The sequence below is a fragment of the Typopeltis vanoorti genome, chromosome 11 (genome assembly GCF_054136105.1).
Source record: "Typopeltis vanoorti isolate ZY-2024b chromosome 11, IOZ_Tvanoo_1.0, whole genome shotgun sequence".
Taxonomy (NCBI): domain Eukaryota; kingdom Metazoa; phylum Arthropoda; class Arachnida; order Uropygi; family Thelyphonidae; genus Typopeltis; species Typopeltis vanoorti.
Window position 1 is genome coordinate 68,747,197 of NC_143559.1, and position 13,494 is coordinate 68,760,690.

The following is a 13,494-nucleotide window of genomic DNA, read 5'->3' on the forward strand; positions in this document are numbered from 1 at the left end:
CTGAGAAAATAACCAATATCCTCAAAAAATATGACCTTACTTCCTGTTACAGACCATATAAAAAGTTGGCATCCCTTATCTGCTCTACCAAAGACCAACCACTTCCCCTAGACCTACCTGGTGTATACCAGGTCCCTTGCAGCTGCAAATTGTTCTACTTTGGCCAAACAGGCAGAACAACAAATATCAGGATTTCAGAACATCAAGACTACATCCGGTTTCACCAGTACAGCCGCTCTGGGCTGGCAGACCATGCCTCAGATACCCACCATAAAATTCGTTGGAAGAAAACAAAAATAATTCACCGCAGCAAGTTTAAATACGAAAGATTATTCAAAGAATCTTCAGCAGCTCCAAAAAACGTTCCTAACCTCAACAAATTTGGGTGCATGAAACTACCCCAAATTTGGGAGACTTACATTATGAGAACTTCAGCCCAACTGCCAAGACTACCAAATTAGCCCGCAAGAGGGCACCATTAGGACTTTAGGAACAATATTAGTTTCTTGCTTTCTTCCTCATTTGCTTTGTGTTAGTGCCTGCGTGCACATACCATATCTTTATATTCCTGAAGATGGCAATGTGACGTTGCCGAAATATAGAAGTTATTCATTAAAGTTACCTTTAATTAATATACTTTATATGCGTTGTTAATTCCGGAAACTAATTACCAGTTATGTCTGACCAACGTATAAGCCTTGCTACTAGAATAATAATAATAATAATAATAATAATAATAACAACAATAATAATATATTCCTTTACTTGTATTAGTTTTCCTAACCTTAAAATAAATCTCATATGTTAGATTCACTTATCTTAGACTCATAAATAAATAAGATTGGAAGTTGAATTAATATAAAAAATATACAAAAAATTTGTTTACGAGGATTAAATAAAAGATACACTGCCTCTCCCCCCCCCTCTCTCTCTCTCACTCTTACACACACAAATTTAAGTTAATTTTAGAAATAAGAAAAATATATGTTAGGGATTTCTAACCAAACAAAAAAACAAAATCTTTTCTTAATCTTTTCTAGAAGTAAGAAGCTTGGTTTTTGATTGCATTCAATACAATCGGTTACAAAATTAGAGCCATTTCTCTCTAATTCAGAATTAACATTCTTTTCAAATAATTCTTTTCTTAAAAAATATTTCTTGAAAAAAATATTCTTGTCCTACTTCAGCGGAGTTATCAGAAAAATTTACTCTGATTTAGAAAATTATCCATAAGGAGAGTAACACTTTGAAACTCTGATGGCTTGATAGTTTTCTAAACAATCCCTTTATAGTGATTAAAATCATTCTTTCTTTTTTCTGAATAAAGTTTCCTTCTTTTCTGCAGTATTAGTAGAAAACAATTTCTGTCTTGCAAGAAATAAAATGTGCTATCATTATTTTCATTTAATGACAGAAACAAAGGTAGGATGAAGAAAACAAAGTAGAACAAATTACTAAAGCAAATCACTTTTCCAAACTGTACTACTGGTTTATCCTCATAATGAGATTTACTGGAATGAAAACAACACAGAGAAATTCACAAAAGGATATTCACAGCACAAATGTGGCTATTGTGTGAGTGAACACTACCGTTCAGATAAAAATGTGCCTCGTCACTCCACATCACCATGAAGCAAAGCTTGAGTATGGGAGATCTTAAAGGGGAAAAACCTAAGTATCTGATGTAGGATATTCCACGCAGTTGAGTACGGCATGTCCAGATGCCTTAATATTGCCTGAGCACTGGTGAATAAATAATGCACAAGGTGAACCCTTGTGCATTATTTATTCTGTGTTCCATGACAGCAGTTGCAACTTCGTCAAGAATAATTCACTTGTGCCTGCTCTCGTCTTGGCCTCAGTACTAAAGATCCACTATTTTCAAATTGTAACATCATTTTCCTAAGATTTGTTATTGTCACTGGACTTTTTCTCTTATCCTTCAAATGCTGGAATTCTCAAAGTGCAGCACTAGCGTTATAACGTTGACAATGAAGCTTGACTAGCAACGTCAAGCTTCATTCCCACGTTCCGGTAAAAAAAAAAGCGAGATCCATAGCACTTCAGTGTTATCATAATGACACAAATCCATTTTGGTCTTTTTACATCCACCAACTAATCAGTAGAAACAGCGAGATTATGCAAATATCATGGATTCTAGGCCCAATTGTCCACTGGTGGCAGAATTTTGTAAGTTTTTTTTTTTTTTCTTCTTCTTTTTCTGTAAATCAAAACCTTATGTTCCAAAGTGTACTTACAATTTGGTTGAATTTCACCCAATATGTTTTTTTTTTTTTTTTTTTTGCTACAGGGCTCTGATACCTCTTTAATTATGGCCACTCTATATATATTAAAGGTGCCCATAATTAAAGAAGAGGTGTCTTGTTTTTAATCTTTTTTCCTTACCATTCTGCAATCTACCCACTGCTTTGAGATAAAATCAACAGTAGCTCCAAAAGCACTATTGGTTTCTTTTTCACATTTGATTATATTTATTTAAGTCAAAGTGACATGAACACTTCATTTAAAGAGTGATATTTTATAGTGAAAGATCAGTGACTTCTTATATCAATGGAATTGTTTTTTTATATATTATTTCATATATTTAGTATAAATACTTGAAAAAACAATGCATAACATTTAGATGATGTGGGAAAAAAAAAAAAGAACATTTGAGATCCAAGCAGTAGATCTAAAATGAATGAATGACCTGAGTATATTTCCATCAAAGCAGTAGGAAGATTTATTGAAAAAGCAACTTGATGAAATTTTAATTTTTTGTCTCCCCTTTGTGTTGCATGGTTTTATATGATGAAAATCTGGTGTATATTTTGCATAATATAGGCATATTTACTTCACAGATAATTTTAAATATGGCATTTATATTGGGAAAAAAAAAGGTGAAATAAATACCCAGTTCTTCATTTGAGGGTAAAATCTTGAAAGCTGTGGAAATGTGCCCTGTCCATCCAGCATGTTTGGCAACATCAACAGGCCAGCCAAGAGACTTCAAGAATTCCATGAAGTGAGGATGAACATTTTTAACTGATGTCTAATATTAAAAAATACAAAATCTAATCATAATTAATATATAATACACAAATATCATACATAGTAGAAGTAACTAATAGGATCAGAGGTGTTTGGTAGTATTGGAAAAGTTGGTTAAGGACAAAAAAAATTAGTCACTTTCTACAATAAAGAATTATCTGAGGGGATAAAGGAAATGTCTACGCCATGATGATGCCTATAAAAAAAAAACATTTAACAGGATATCAAACAGAACCAAATGGGGATGGATATAACAGGATGTTTGATGGATAAAAATCAAAGAATGGTATATGGTGTAATAGAATTATGACCAGTGGTGTGGCAAAGGGTGTTTGGATGTTTAATCTACAAATTAACAATAATGAGAATGATTTGGGGAAGGATAGTCCAGTTTTTTTTGCTGACAGCACTAAACTATAAGAAGAATAATTAACAGAGATATTGAGATAATGTAGACGCCTCATAGCTCAGTCAGCAATAACAATGCCATCTTGTTAGAAAGATCTGGACTCAAATCCAGTCTATGCTGTGAAAAATCTTTATAAGGGATTTTCAACTGAAGATGAGTTCATTTAACATGGAAGTAAAGGTGGTTTTGTCTCAGAAACTAATTTTTCTTCCTGCAGACCAGATAAATTGGATGAGGAACATACAAAAACAATTAACAGGAATGATACAATGGACTCATAGCCTTAGTTTCTACAGATGTGAACTAATGAAAAAACCAAACCAATACAGATCTTGTTGATGATTTAAAAAGACTGAACTGCATAGGTAAGGAATAATGGTTACTAGTTCAATGCAAGGTTATGCACTTTGAGATGAAAAGATTACAAGCTACGTATTGCATAGAAGGAAGTGAATGCAAGAAACTGATGATGCTAGTGGATAGGGAGTTGAAGTTCAGAGAACATATCATAAAAGTAAACAAAATAGGTCAAATAATCACTTGGATGTTGAAAAACAAGCAATAAGTAAGAAAAGGAAAGGAAGTCATTATCTCTCTTTATAAGATCAAATCTCGATTACTGTGTACAGATATGGCCACTGGCTTGGTATCAAAGAAGAGGCTTAAGAATCATCCCCCTAGATGCATGAAGAGTATAAGACACAGGCCAGAAGAGTGACCAATATGGTAAGGAAGACAAAACTGGAATATGAGAGGAGATTAGCCCTAAGATCCAAAGAAAATCCTAGGAAATTTTTTAGATATGTAGCCAGTAGGAGAAGAAAGGACTGTGGAAGAATGATATTGTGGGATAAAAATGGGAATAGAGTGACTAATGCAGAGGACATAGTAGAATTGTTCAATGAACACTTTATTGGAGTATTTCACCCTGGAGGAGTCATTTTTAATGCTAGAGGGATAGGGCAGGTTTGAGGTTTAGAGGTACAGGAGGAGGGTGTGTTTCAAATACTGAGTACTCTGGATGTCAGTAAAGCTGTGGGACTGGATGGTATTTCACCACGAGTTTTGAGAGAATGTGCTAGGGAACTGAGACCTGGCTTTTCAATGAAAGTCTGGCTGCGGGAAAGGTGCCCATAGAATGGAAGGAAGGTAAGATAGTGCCAATGCATAAGGGCAGTAGAAAACTGGAAGTGTCTAATTATAGACCAGTTTGTGTGTCTTCAGTAGTTAGTAAGATCTTGGAGAAAGTAGTGACGGACCGTATATAGCATTGGGCAGATGAGGGTAATGTTATCTGTGAGAGTCAACATGGATTTGTGAAGGGGCGCTCTGTTTTAGCAATATGCTAGTCTTTTATGATAAAGTTACAAGAGCATTAGATGAGGAAAAGGCATATACTGCCATTTTCTTAGACTTAGCAAAGGCATTTGACAGGGTGCCACATGATAAGCTGATTTAAGTTGCAGCACATGGGTCTGGATGTCAGATTGGTCAACTGGATTCAGGATTGACTGTCCCATAGGTATCAGAGAGTTGTGTATGGTGGAGCAGTTTCAAGGAGGCAGAGGGTTACAAGTGGGGGTCCCACAGGGCTCAGTACTGGGACCTATATTGTTTAACCTTTATATCAATGACATTGTCAGTGGATTGCAAGGGGATATTCAGTTGTTTGCAGATGATGCAAAGCTGAGAAGGATTATTAGTAATAGTGCAAATGCGGCAGCCCTGCAAGAGGATTTGAATAAGCTAGATAGATGGGCAAATGAATGCGGGTATCAGTTTAATGCAGCAAAATGTAAGGTGTTGAAGTTTGGGAAACATCGATGGGACACTGCATACTCTATGGGAGGAGTTATACTGGAGGAAGTAGGGGAGACAAGAGATCTGGGGTTGTTGATTGATAGAAACCTGAAATTTAGGGGACATATTGCAAAGGTGGTGAAGGTAACACAGAGGACTGCTGCAATAATGAGAAGGACACTGACCTGCAGAGATAAAACAGTTATCATTCTGTTGTATAAGACCCTGATCAGACCACACTTGGACTACTGTTCTCAGATTTGGTCCCCAGGATTTGAAGGGGATAAATAAACTGTGGATAACAAAGATGGTTTCAGGACTGTACAATGATAGTTATGAGGATCGGGAGTTCTTTCGCTTGGTTGAACAGCAGGAAGGAGTGACAACAAGAGGCCATCCCTGGAAGTTACAAAAGGAAACTGCGAGCAAGATGGTGAGGAATTTCTTTGTATGGAGGGTCGTTGAACCATGGAATGCATTGCCTGATAGGGTGGTGAGAGCAAGAACGGTCAATGAGTTGAAGGAGGGTATGATAGACTTTGTGTTTCTTAGGGGGGGGGAGACCTCCCCTCAATGAGTCTTGATAGACTTTGTGTTTCTTTGGAAGGACCTCCCCACGATGAGTCTTTTGATTCCATAGAGGCCTGAATAATAATAAATAATAGATGTAACATAAGAGTGTAGTTAGCACAGGCATGAGGACAGTATGTTTTGCTTAGAGAGTGGGGTGGCAAATGAGTTGCTAGAGGTGGTAATGGGTGCTTTAGTAAATGATTGAGTTTAAGGAAAGGTATGATAGGAAATGTATGTATAATGACTAGTGTGGGTCTCCTGAGACAGCTCTAGACTCCATGCCCACATAATAATAATAATGACATATATATAGTAGGAATCACATAGCATTTTAAATAAGTGCAGCATTATGCTGATTATGAAAGCTACTATCCTGTTAGCATATTTTAATACACTTTTATGGTGTATACACTATCTGATCAAAAATATCCGGACACCGCTTTATAGTAGTGAATATGCATGCACACACAGATCACAACAATGGCTCGTGCAGGTAAAAAAGGAAGCACATGGTCTTGCAAGCTTCATAGACAAACATTAACAGTAAAATGGGCCATAATGAAGATCACAGTGACTTTCAATGTGGCACTATTGTAGGATGCTGCCTTTGCAACAACTCAGTTTGGGAAATTTCTGCCCTGCTACAGCTGCCATAATCAACTCTAAGTGATTTTAATGTGAATGCAAATTATAGAATATTCTCCCCCCCCCCCAGCTCTCTTTTATCATTTATGTGGCTGACATTCCACATACAACCCACCACAATGGCCCTATATACAAATAATACTGCAATAAGAGTATACTTTCTCCAAACTAGAGTAGCAGCTGAAAGATTGCAAAACACACTCTTCAAAAAATGGTAAACTGATGTCAAAGCAGACAAGAGTACTGCAGTATTATTTGCAAGACCATTAATATCCCCCAGAGGGCAAAGTCGTCATGTTTGTCACTCCCATTCCATGAAAATCAGTAGAGGGGGGGGTGCAACTAGATAAAGGGATAATGTTGATCATTAGCTGTGAAGCTATACCCATTACTCAATCGACTTAGCCAGCTCAACACAGAACTTAAACTACTCCTACACAAGATGCTGATCAGGCCAGTCCTGACATATGGCTCACCAGCCTGGAGTCACAGAATGGATTCAAGTACTCACAAGCTACAGATAATCCAAACAAATTTACAAAGACTATTCAACAATTTGCAGTTTCATAAGAAACATACAGCTTCACCAAGAAGCCAGGATCCCTGAAATCAAAACATTCCTACATGAAAAGGCTGCAAAATTTTGTGAAATGCTGCCATCCCCCTAACCCATTAATGTGACAAGTGGTGGACTGCAGTGAGCATGACCTTGCAAAACACAAACATTTCAAAACCATACTGACAAAGTAAGTTTAAACTCATCTCCATAAGCACAAAATTGGTGAGCCAAAGACTCGATAATATTCCAATTTTGTTGTGGTATACTGCCTAGTGGCAGACTACAATAAACAAATATCTCGAGACAAACATTCCGGAAAATTGCACTGACAAGTTTTTATTTTATTTTATTTTTTTAAAACAAAAAGTTAATGTCAATAGCCCAGAATGAATGAGCCAATTGCTCAATACTGCTCTTAATCCAACTATTTTTTACATATCTGACAAAGGGATAAAGGACCATTCTTGAGGATTGGAAGTTGATGAAAAGGATTCAGAGACAAGTGACCAAGCTGGTGATAGGCGTGTATAATGTTCCCTATGAGGACAGATTGATGGTGTATGGGTTGCAAAGTTAACTAATGGACAGAGGAGAGGGGATGTGATAGAAACTTAAGTTACTAAAGGGGATTCTATAAGATTGACACAGAAGACTAAAGATTCTTTACTTGGAGAGTGGTAAACAAGTGGAAGAATAGATTGCCAGAGGTGGTTGTAAGCACACCAACAGTGAATAGGTTTAAGGATGTGTATGATAGGTATTGTGATAATGGATAGAGTGGATCTTACACAATGAGTCTTTTGACTCTACGGAGTATCCATATAAATAATAATAATAATAATACTTCTATCATCAGCAAACAACTGAATAGTTCCTGTCAAATCATTTCTTATATCATTGACATACACATTAAACAGCAGAGTACCAAGTACTGAACCTTATGTTGCACCACTAGTCACCAGCCTTCTCCTGGACCCAACTCCTCCATAATCAACTCTTTGATATCTGTCCATCTGCCATTCTTTATCAAAATCACCAGATTCTTATCCATCCCCATTTACTCCAATTTGTACAACAGAGTTCTATGTTGTATCAATTGTCAAACGGCTTCACAAAGTCCAGCAGGGTGCTCAGACAATTCATCGCTTGAAAATTCATTGAGAGGAAAATTTATTGCAGGGAAAATTCATCGAGAGTAAAATTCATTGCAGGAAAAATTCAGCATTATTCGGTAGAAAATTGAAGTCAGTTTGGTTTAACATGTGTTATGTAAAGGTGTGTGATATTTGATAATAAATTGTATCTGAGAGATACCCGAACTCCAATGTCAGTATAGTATTGGTTCAGTTTTTTTATTTGTTTCTTTTTTTTTCAATAATTTCTAGATTGTATCTGAAAATAAATAAACCATCATGTATTATATTTGTTGCGTTTTTTTTTTTTTAAGTTTTATCGCATTTCAGCACATACTAGTAATGAATGTATCTCTCGGATACACGTGACCTAAGCTGCAATTTTTTTGATCGTGACTTCCGCAGGGTTAAAAAGAAGGTACCAATGTACTTATCCATAGTTGAAATACCATACTTACCCGAATATAACTCACCCTCACATATAACTAGCACCATGCCTGATTTTACTTTTCGAAAAAAGAAATTAAAACGTTTCGCATACACCACGCACATGAAAAAAAGTTTAAACACGTGCACGTTGGGGCGATAGTAACTGCTCCCATGATAATCAACACGCCTTCTCCAATAGCCACTATATTGCAGAGGCAAGAAAAACAATTACTTTTATTATGTCAGTGAATAAGGTATGAGCAGTCTGTGTAATATATTTCTCAGCAAATACTGTAATTAGAGACAACTTGGATTAAAAATGACACTAATGAATGAATCACATGTTTCCACATACAGAAACTATGCTATATAGACTCAAGCAAAACCTATGGCAAACACAATATCTAACTAAAAACTACTGTTATTAATTAGATGTGTGTGAGTTCGCAAAGCAGCAATGAAATTCAACTGAAAGTGTTAAAACTAAGAAATATATATATAGTGAATGTTGTTATGGCAGTTTCACATATGGAATTCGGTTGAAGAGAGTTAGCATTTCAACTCAACTGGCGGCCTGCTTTTATCTTTTGATCGCACGATCTTTTGTTAATACAGCATCAATCACATGCACTTCTTAATAACCTGTCATTGCTGTCTGTTTCGCATTAGGCTTAATTACCATGAAGGGAGAAAAGTCACAAAACAGAAAAATGTTCCAAGTCTGGCACATAAAAAAGTTCTGGGGCCGGGATCCGGAGAGCCACGGCTGAATTTAACCACTGGTTCCCAGAAGTATAAAAGCTGCTGTTTCACTACTATGTTGGAGCTGCTACTGTGAATATATTCCTGCTTAGATATTTGAAAGTGAAGTTCTGCAGTGGAAATTTCAAATTAAACAGTTTTATGTAACATGTTCTCAGAAGTCCAATCCCCAGCATTTTTTTCTTTTGGTAAGTGTTTAAAAGTTCAAAGTTTAAGAACCAACTTATAAATTAATTGCAATTATTGCATGCCTCTGGAATTTAATTTAAATGAGAAGATGAAGCGTTAAATTGAGTGATAATGGTCATTTATTTATAAAAGACAAAGAAAATGGAGAAAAGATTTTTTGGAAATGTGATCAGTTTCAAAAAATGCATTGCCATGTGCGTATTCATACAGCTGATGACAACATTATCAAACAAATTAACCAACATAACTATGCTGGTAACATGGCACGGGTTGAAGCAGCAAAGCTACTTAATGAGATTAAAGATTGAGCCCGTACAACTAACGATGGGAGTCATCGAATTATCACGGAAGCATACACAAAATATCTCCTGCCGTCATTGGCCAAATGCCGAGCAATGCCTCTGTAAAGAAGTCCATTTGAAGAACCCGAAATCAAACAGGACAGGTACCACCAAATCCAAATTTGTTAAGTAATTTAATTATTCTGCCTATATATAAAATCACCTATGGAAATGAAGAGTTCTTTTTGCATAATAGCAACGATGGCCACAACAGATTACTGATATTTTCTACTAAACGAAATCTATAGTTATTGTTGCAATCGACAACATGGTATGCAGATGGCACTTTTTAAACTACTCCACCTCTTTTTGAGTAGCTGTACACAATTCATGGCATTATAAACGATAACGTGATTCCTGCTGATTTCGAATTTGCAATAAAAATGTGCATATCGGCAATTGCTTTTGTGCAATTACCAATATGTTGTACATGCTTTTGAAGTGTTATGTGAAAATAATGACTATCCTGCTGAAGCTCAGCCTGTTCTGCACTACGTAGAAGACACCTGGATTGGCAAACCTGATCGTCGATCATTTCGTCATCCACCTCGCTTTTCCAATGCCTTATGGAATTGTTACCATGCTGCTCTGGAAGGGTTACCAAAGAAAAACAACTCATGCGAAGGGTGGCATCGTGCATTCAGCGAACTAACTGGTTCTTCTCATCTAACAATATGGAAGTTTCTAAAAACTTTGAAGGATGAGCAACATTTCAATGAGGGGAAATAGAGCAATATATAGCTGGCACCCAACCTCCTCCTGGTAAGAAACGCTATTGAGATACTGCAAAAAGACTTCAGCTCATCGTTAGTGATTTTGAAATTCGTGAAACTCTTGATTACTTAAAAGAAGTTGCCCATAATTTTTTATTTTGAAAACTTTGTACCTATTTTGTTTCATTTTTTTTTTTTTCCCACACTGCTCAATTTTGAATAGTATGAAATAAAAAAATGTTCCTTTTCATTATCATCAAAACAGTCCTTTTCAGGAACACAAATATTGATAGAGAGCAGCCAGATTGTACTGATTCCAGTTCCTATTGAAGATAAATTTTTAAGTTGTTTTAATAACAACAGAATAATAATTGCTCCTTCGAAGTGGCCAATAGTACAATTTTGAAGGAATAAAATAAAAACAGAACATCACGACATTCATGCCTTCTAGGTGCACAACACTTGTTTTAGCGTGTTTTAGCAGAACAAACAGTTCAAATAATTTTAATTTTTGCTAATAGATTTCATGTTATCTTTTCATGTATAACTTTGTTTACAGTGTGCTTTTATCCCCTAAAAATAAGTCTCTATTATTACAACTGCTGATTGTTGTCAGCAGTTGTAATAATCAGCAGTCTGACAACAATCAGCAGTTAGTTGGATATAACTATTCTCCTTAAATATTCTAAAATATGGTGCTCTTTCTCCCTCACCACCCTATCCCAGTTCTGTAACGATTAATATTCCATCTACAGAGCCTGAAAGAAAGAATATGAATAACTTTATAAGTAAATTAAAAAAAAATTTTTTTTTTCACATATATCTGCAATGAATTTTCCGTGTGATTAATTTTCCCCACAATTAAATTTCCAGCGAAGAATCGTCTCCGCAATGAATTTTCCTCATGATGAACTGTCCAGACACAGTCTAGCAGTAATATTGATAACTAATATTTAAGGAATTGACAGCATATACTAGAAATATAGATTAAATAAACTTTAATATATACTTTCTGATATTTCGGCGAACGTCACGTTGCCATCTTCTTGGGAACTTACTACAAAGACACGTGCACACAAGTACTAATAACAGCAAATGAGACTGAAGCTAGCGTTTTCCTAAAGTCCTGATGGTGCCCCCTGGTGGGTTATATTGGTAGTTCTTGGCCTTTGGGCGAAGTTCTTCTGATAAAAGTTTCCTAAATTTGGGGCAGTCTCATGCATCCAAATTTGTTGAGGTTTGGCATGTTCCTAAGGGCCGAGGCTGATTCCATGAATAGTCTTTCATACTTGAACTTGCTGCGGTGTATTACTGTGGCTTTCTTCCATCTTATTCTGTGGCGAGTATCCAGAGCATGGTCTGCAAGCCCAGAGTGGCTGTACTGGTGAAATCAGATGTAATCCTTGTGTTCTGAGATTCTGATATTTGCTGTCCTGCCTGTTTGGCCAAAGTAGGACAGTTTACAGCTGCAAGGGACCTGGTATACACCAGGTAGGTCTAGGGGAAGTGGTTGGTCTTTGGTGGAGCGGATAAGGGATGCCAGTTTTCTATGTGGTCTGTAACAAGTGGTCAAGTCATGTTTTTTTAAGATTTTATTGATTTTTTCCGAGGTGCCTCGGATGTAGGGAATGGTGATGGATTTAGAGTAATCTTTTTTTGTGAAGGGGAGGGGGTGGTGGGTTGTGGATAACTGGGTTAAGTATTTTTTGGATTTTTTGGAGGGGGTAGCCGTTGGCTGAGAAAGTGTCATGGATGTGATTTAGTTCAGTGGTTAGGGCTTGATCATTAGAACAGATTATTTTTGCCCTGTTGAATAATGTTTTAATAACTCCATATTGTTGTGAGGGGGGGGGGGGAATTGTTGGTGAATGTATCTGCCTGTATGGGTGGGTTTTCTATAAACTGAGAAAACCAAAGTTCCATCAGGTTGGCGGGTGACTAGTGTGTCCAGGAAGGGGAGGTTATTGTTTTCCTCTTTTTCCAGGGTGAATTTGATTCTAGGGTGTTGGTTGTTTAAGTGTGTTAGGAAGGAGAGGAGTGAATCCAGGTCATGTGGCCAAATAGCAAAAACATCATCAACGTAGCGATGCCATATGGTAGGTTTTTGTGGGGCTGAGTTTAAGGCTTTCTCTTCAAACGTCTCCATGAAGAAGTTGGCCAAGGGTGGGGAAAGTGGTGAACCCATGGCTGTCCCCTCTATCTGTTTGTAGAATTTTTCCTGCCAAACGAAATAGCCTGAGTTCATTGTAAACTGAAATAGGGCTGAGATATCGGGAGGAAATTTAGCTTGGATTAGCTCTAAGGTTTCTTTGAGGGGGATATTCGTGAATAGGGAGGAGACATCAAAACTGACCATTATGTCATTATGTTGGAGTGTAAGGTTTTCTATACTGGCTTTGAAGTGGGCTGAGTTTTTTATGTGTGATGGTGTATTGCCAGTATAGTGTGAGAGCGCTTTGGCTAAATGCTTGGCTAGTTTGTAAGTGGGGGAATCAATGCCATCCACTATGGGATGTAATGGAACATTTTCTTTGTGTATTTTTGGGAGCCCATATATGCGGCGGGGGGTCTAGAGTTATAGGGTTTTAGTCTGTTGGTAATCTCCACAGGCCAAGAAGTGACCTTCTGAAGGAGCCTATGGAGTTTTCTAATTTGTGAGTTGGTGGGATTGTAATCAATGGGGAGGTAAGTGGAACGATCTAATAATAAAGCCTTGAGCTTACCTGTGTAGTCTCCATGCTCTCCACGCTCTGTCACGTGGTCACAACTTCGCCATTGCTCCTAAGAAATTACCGGCCGAGGAATTAATGATCCAAATTGAACGTGGGATTCGCCAACTTCCAAACCACATTGCCAACGATATTAGATTGGATGTAGCCTGTGTTCTCAA

The 13,494-nt window shown here is 37.0% G+C and overlaps 1 protein-coding gene across 1 annotated transcript in view; it reads right to left on the reverse strand.

The window, feature by feature from the left end:
* LOC150101697 (ral GTPase-activating protein subunit beta) overlaps nucleotides 1-13,494 on the reverse strand; it is a 778,187-nt gene that overhangs the window by 117,158 nt on the left and 647,535 nt on the right. The window contains 1 exon segment of the mRNA XM_090400967.1: nucleotides 2,914-3,052. Within this exon segment, the coding sequence (XP_090257093.1) occupies nucleotides 2,914-3,052 (139 nt within the window).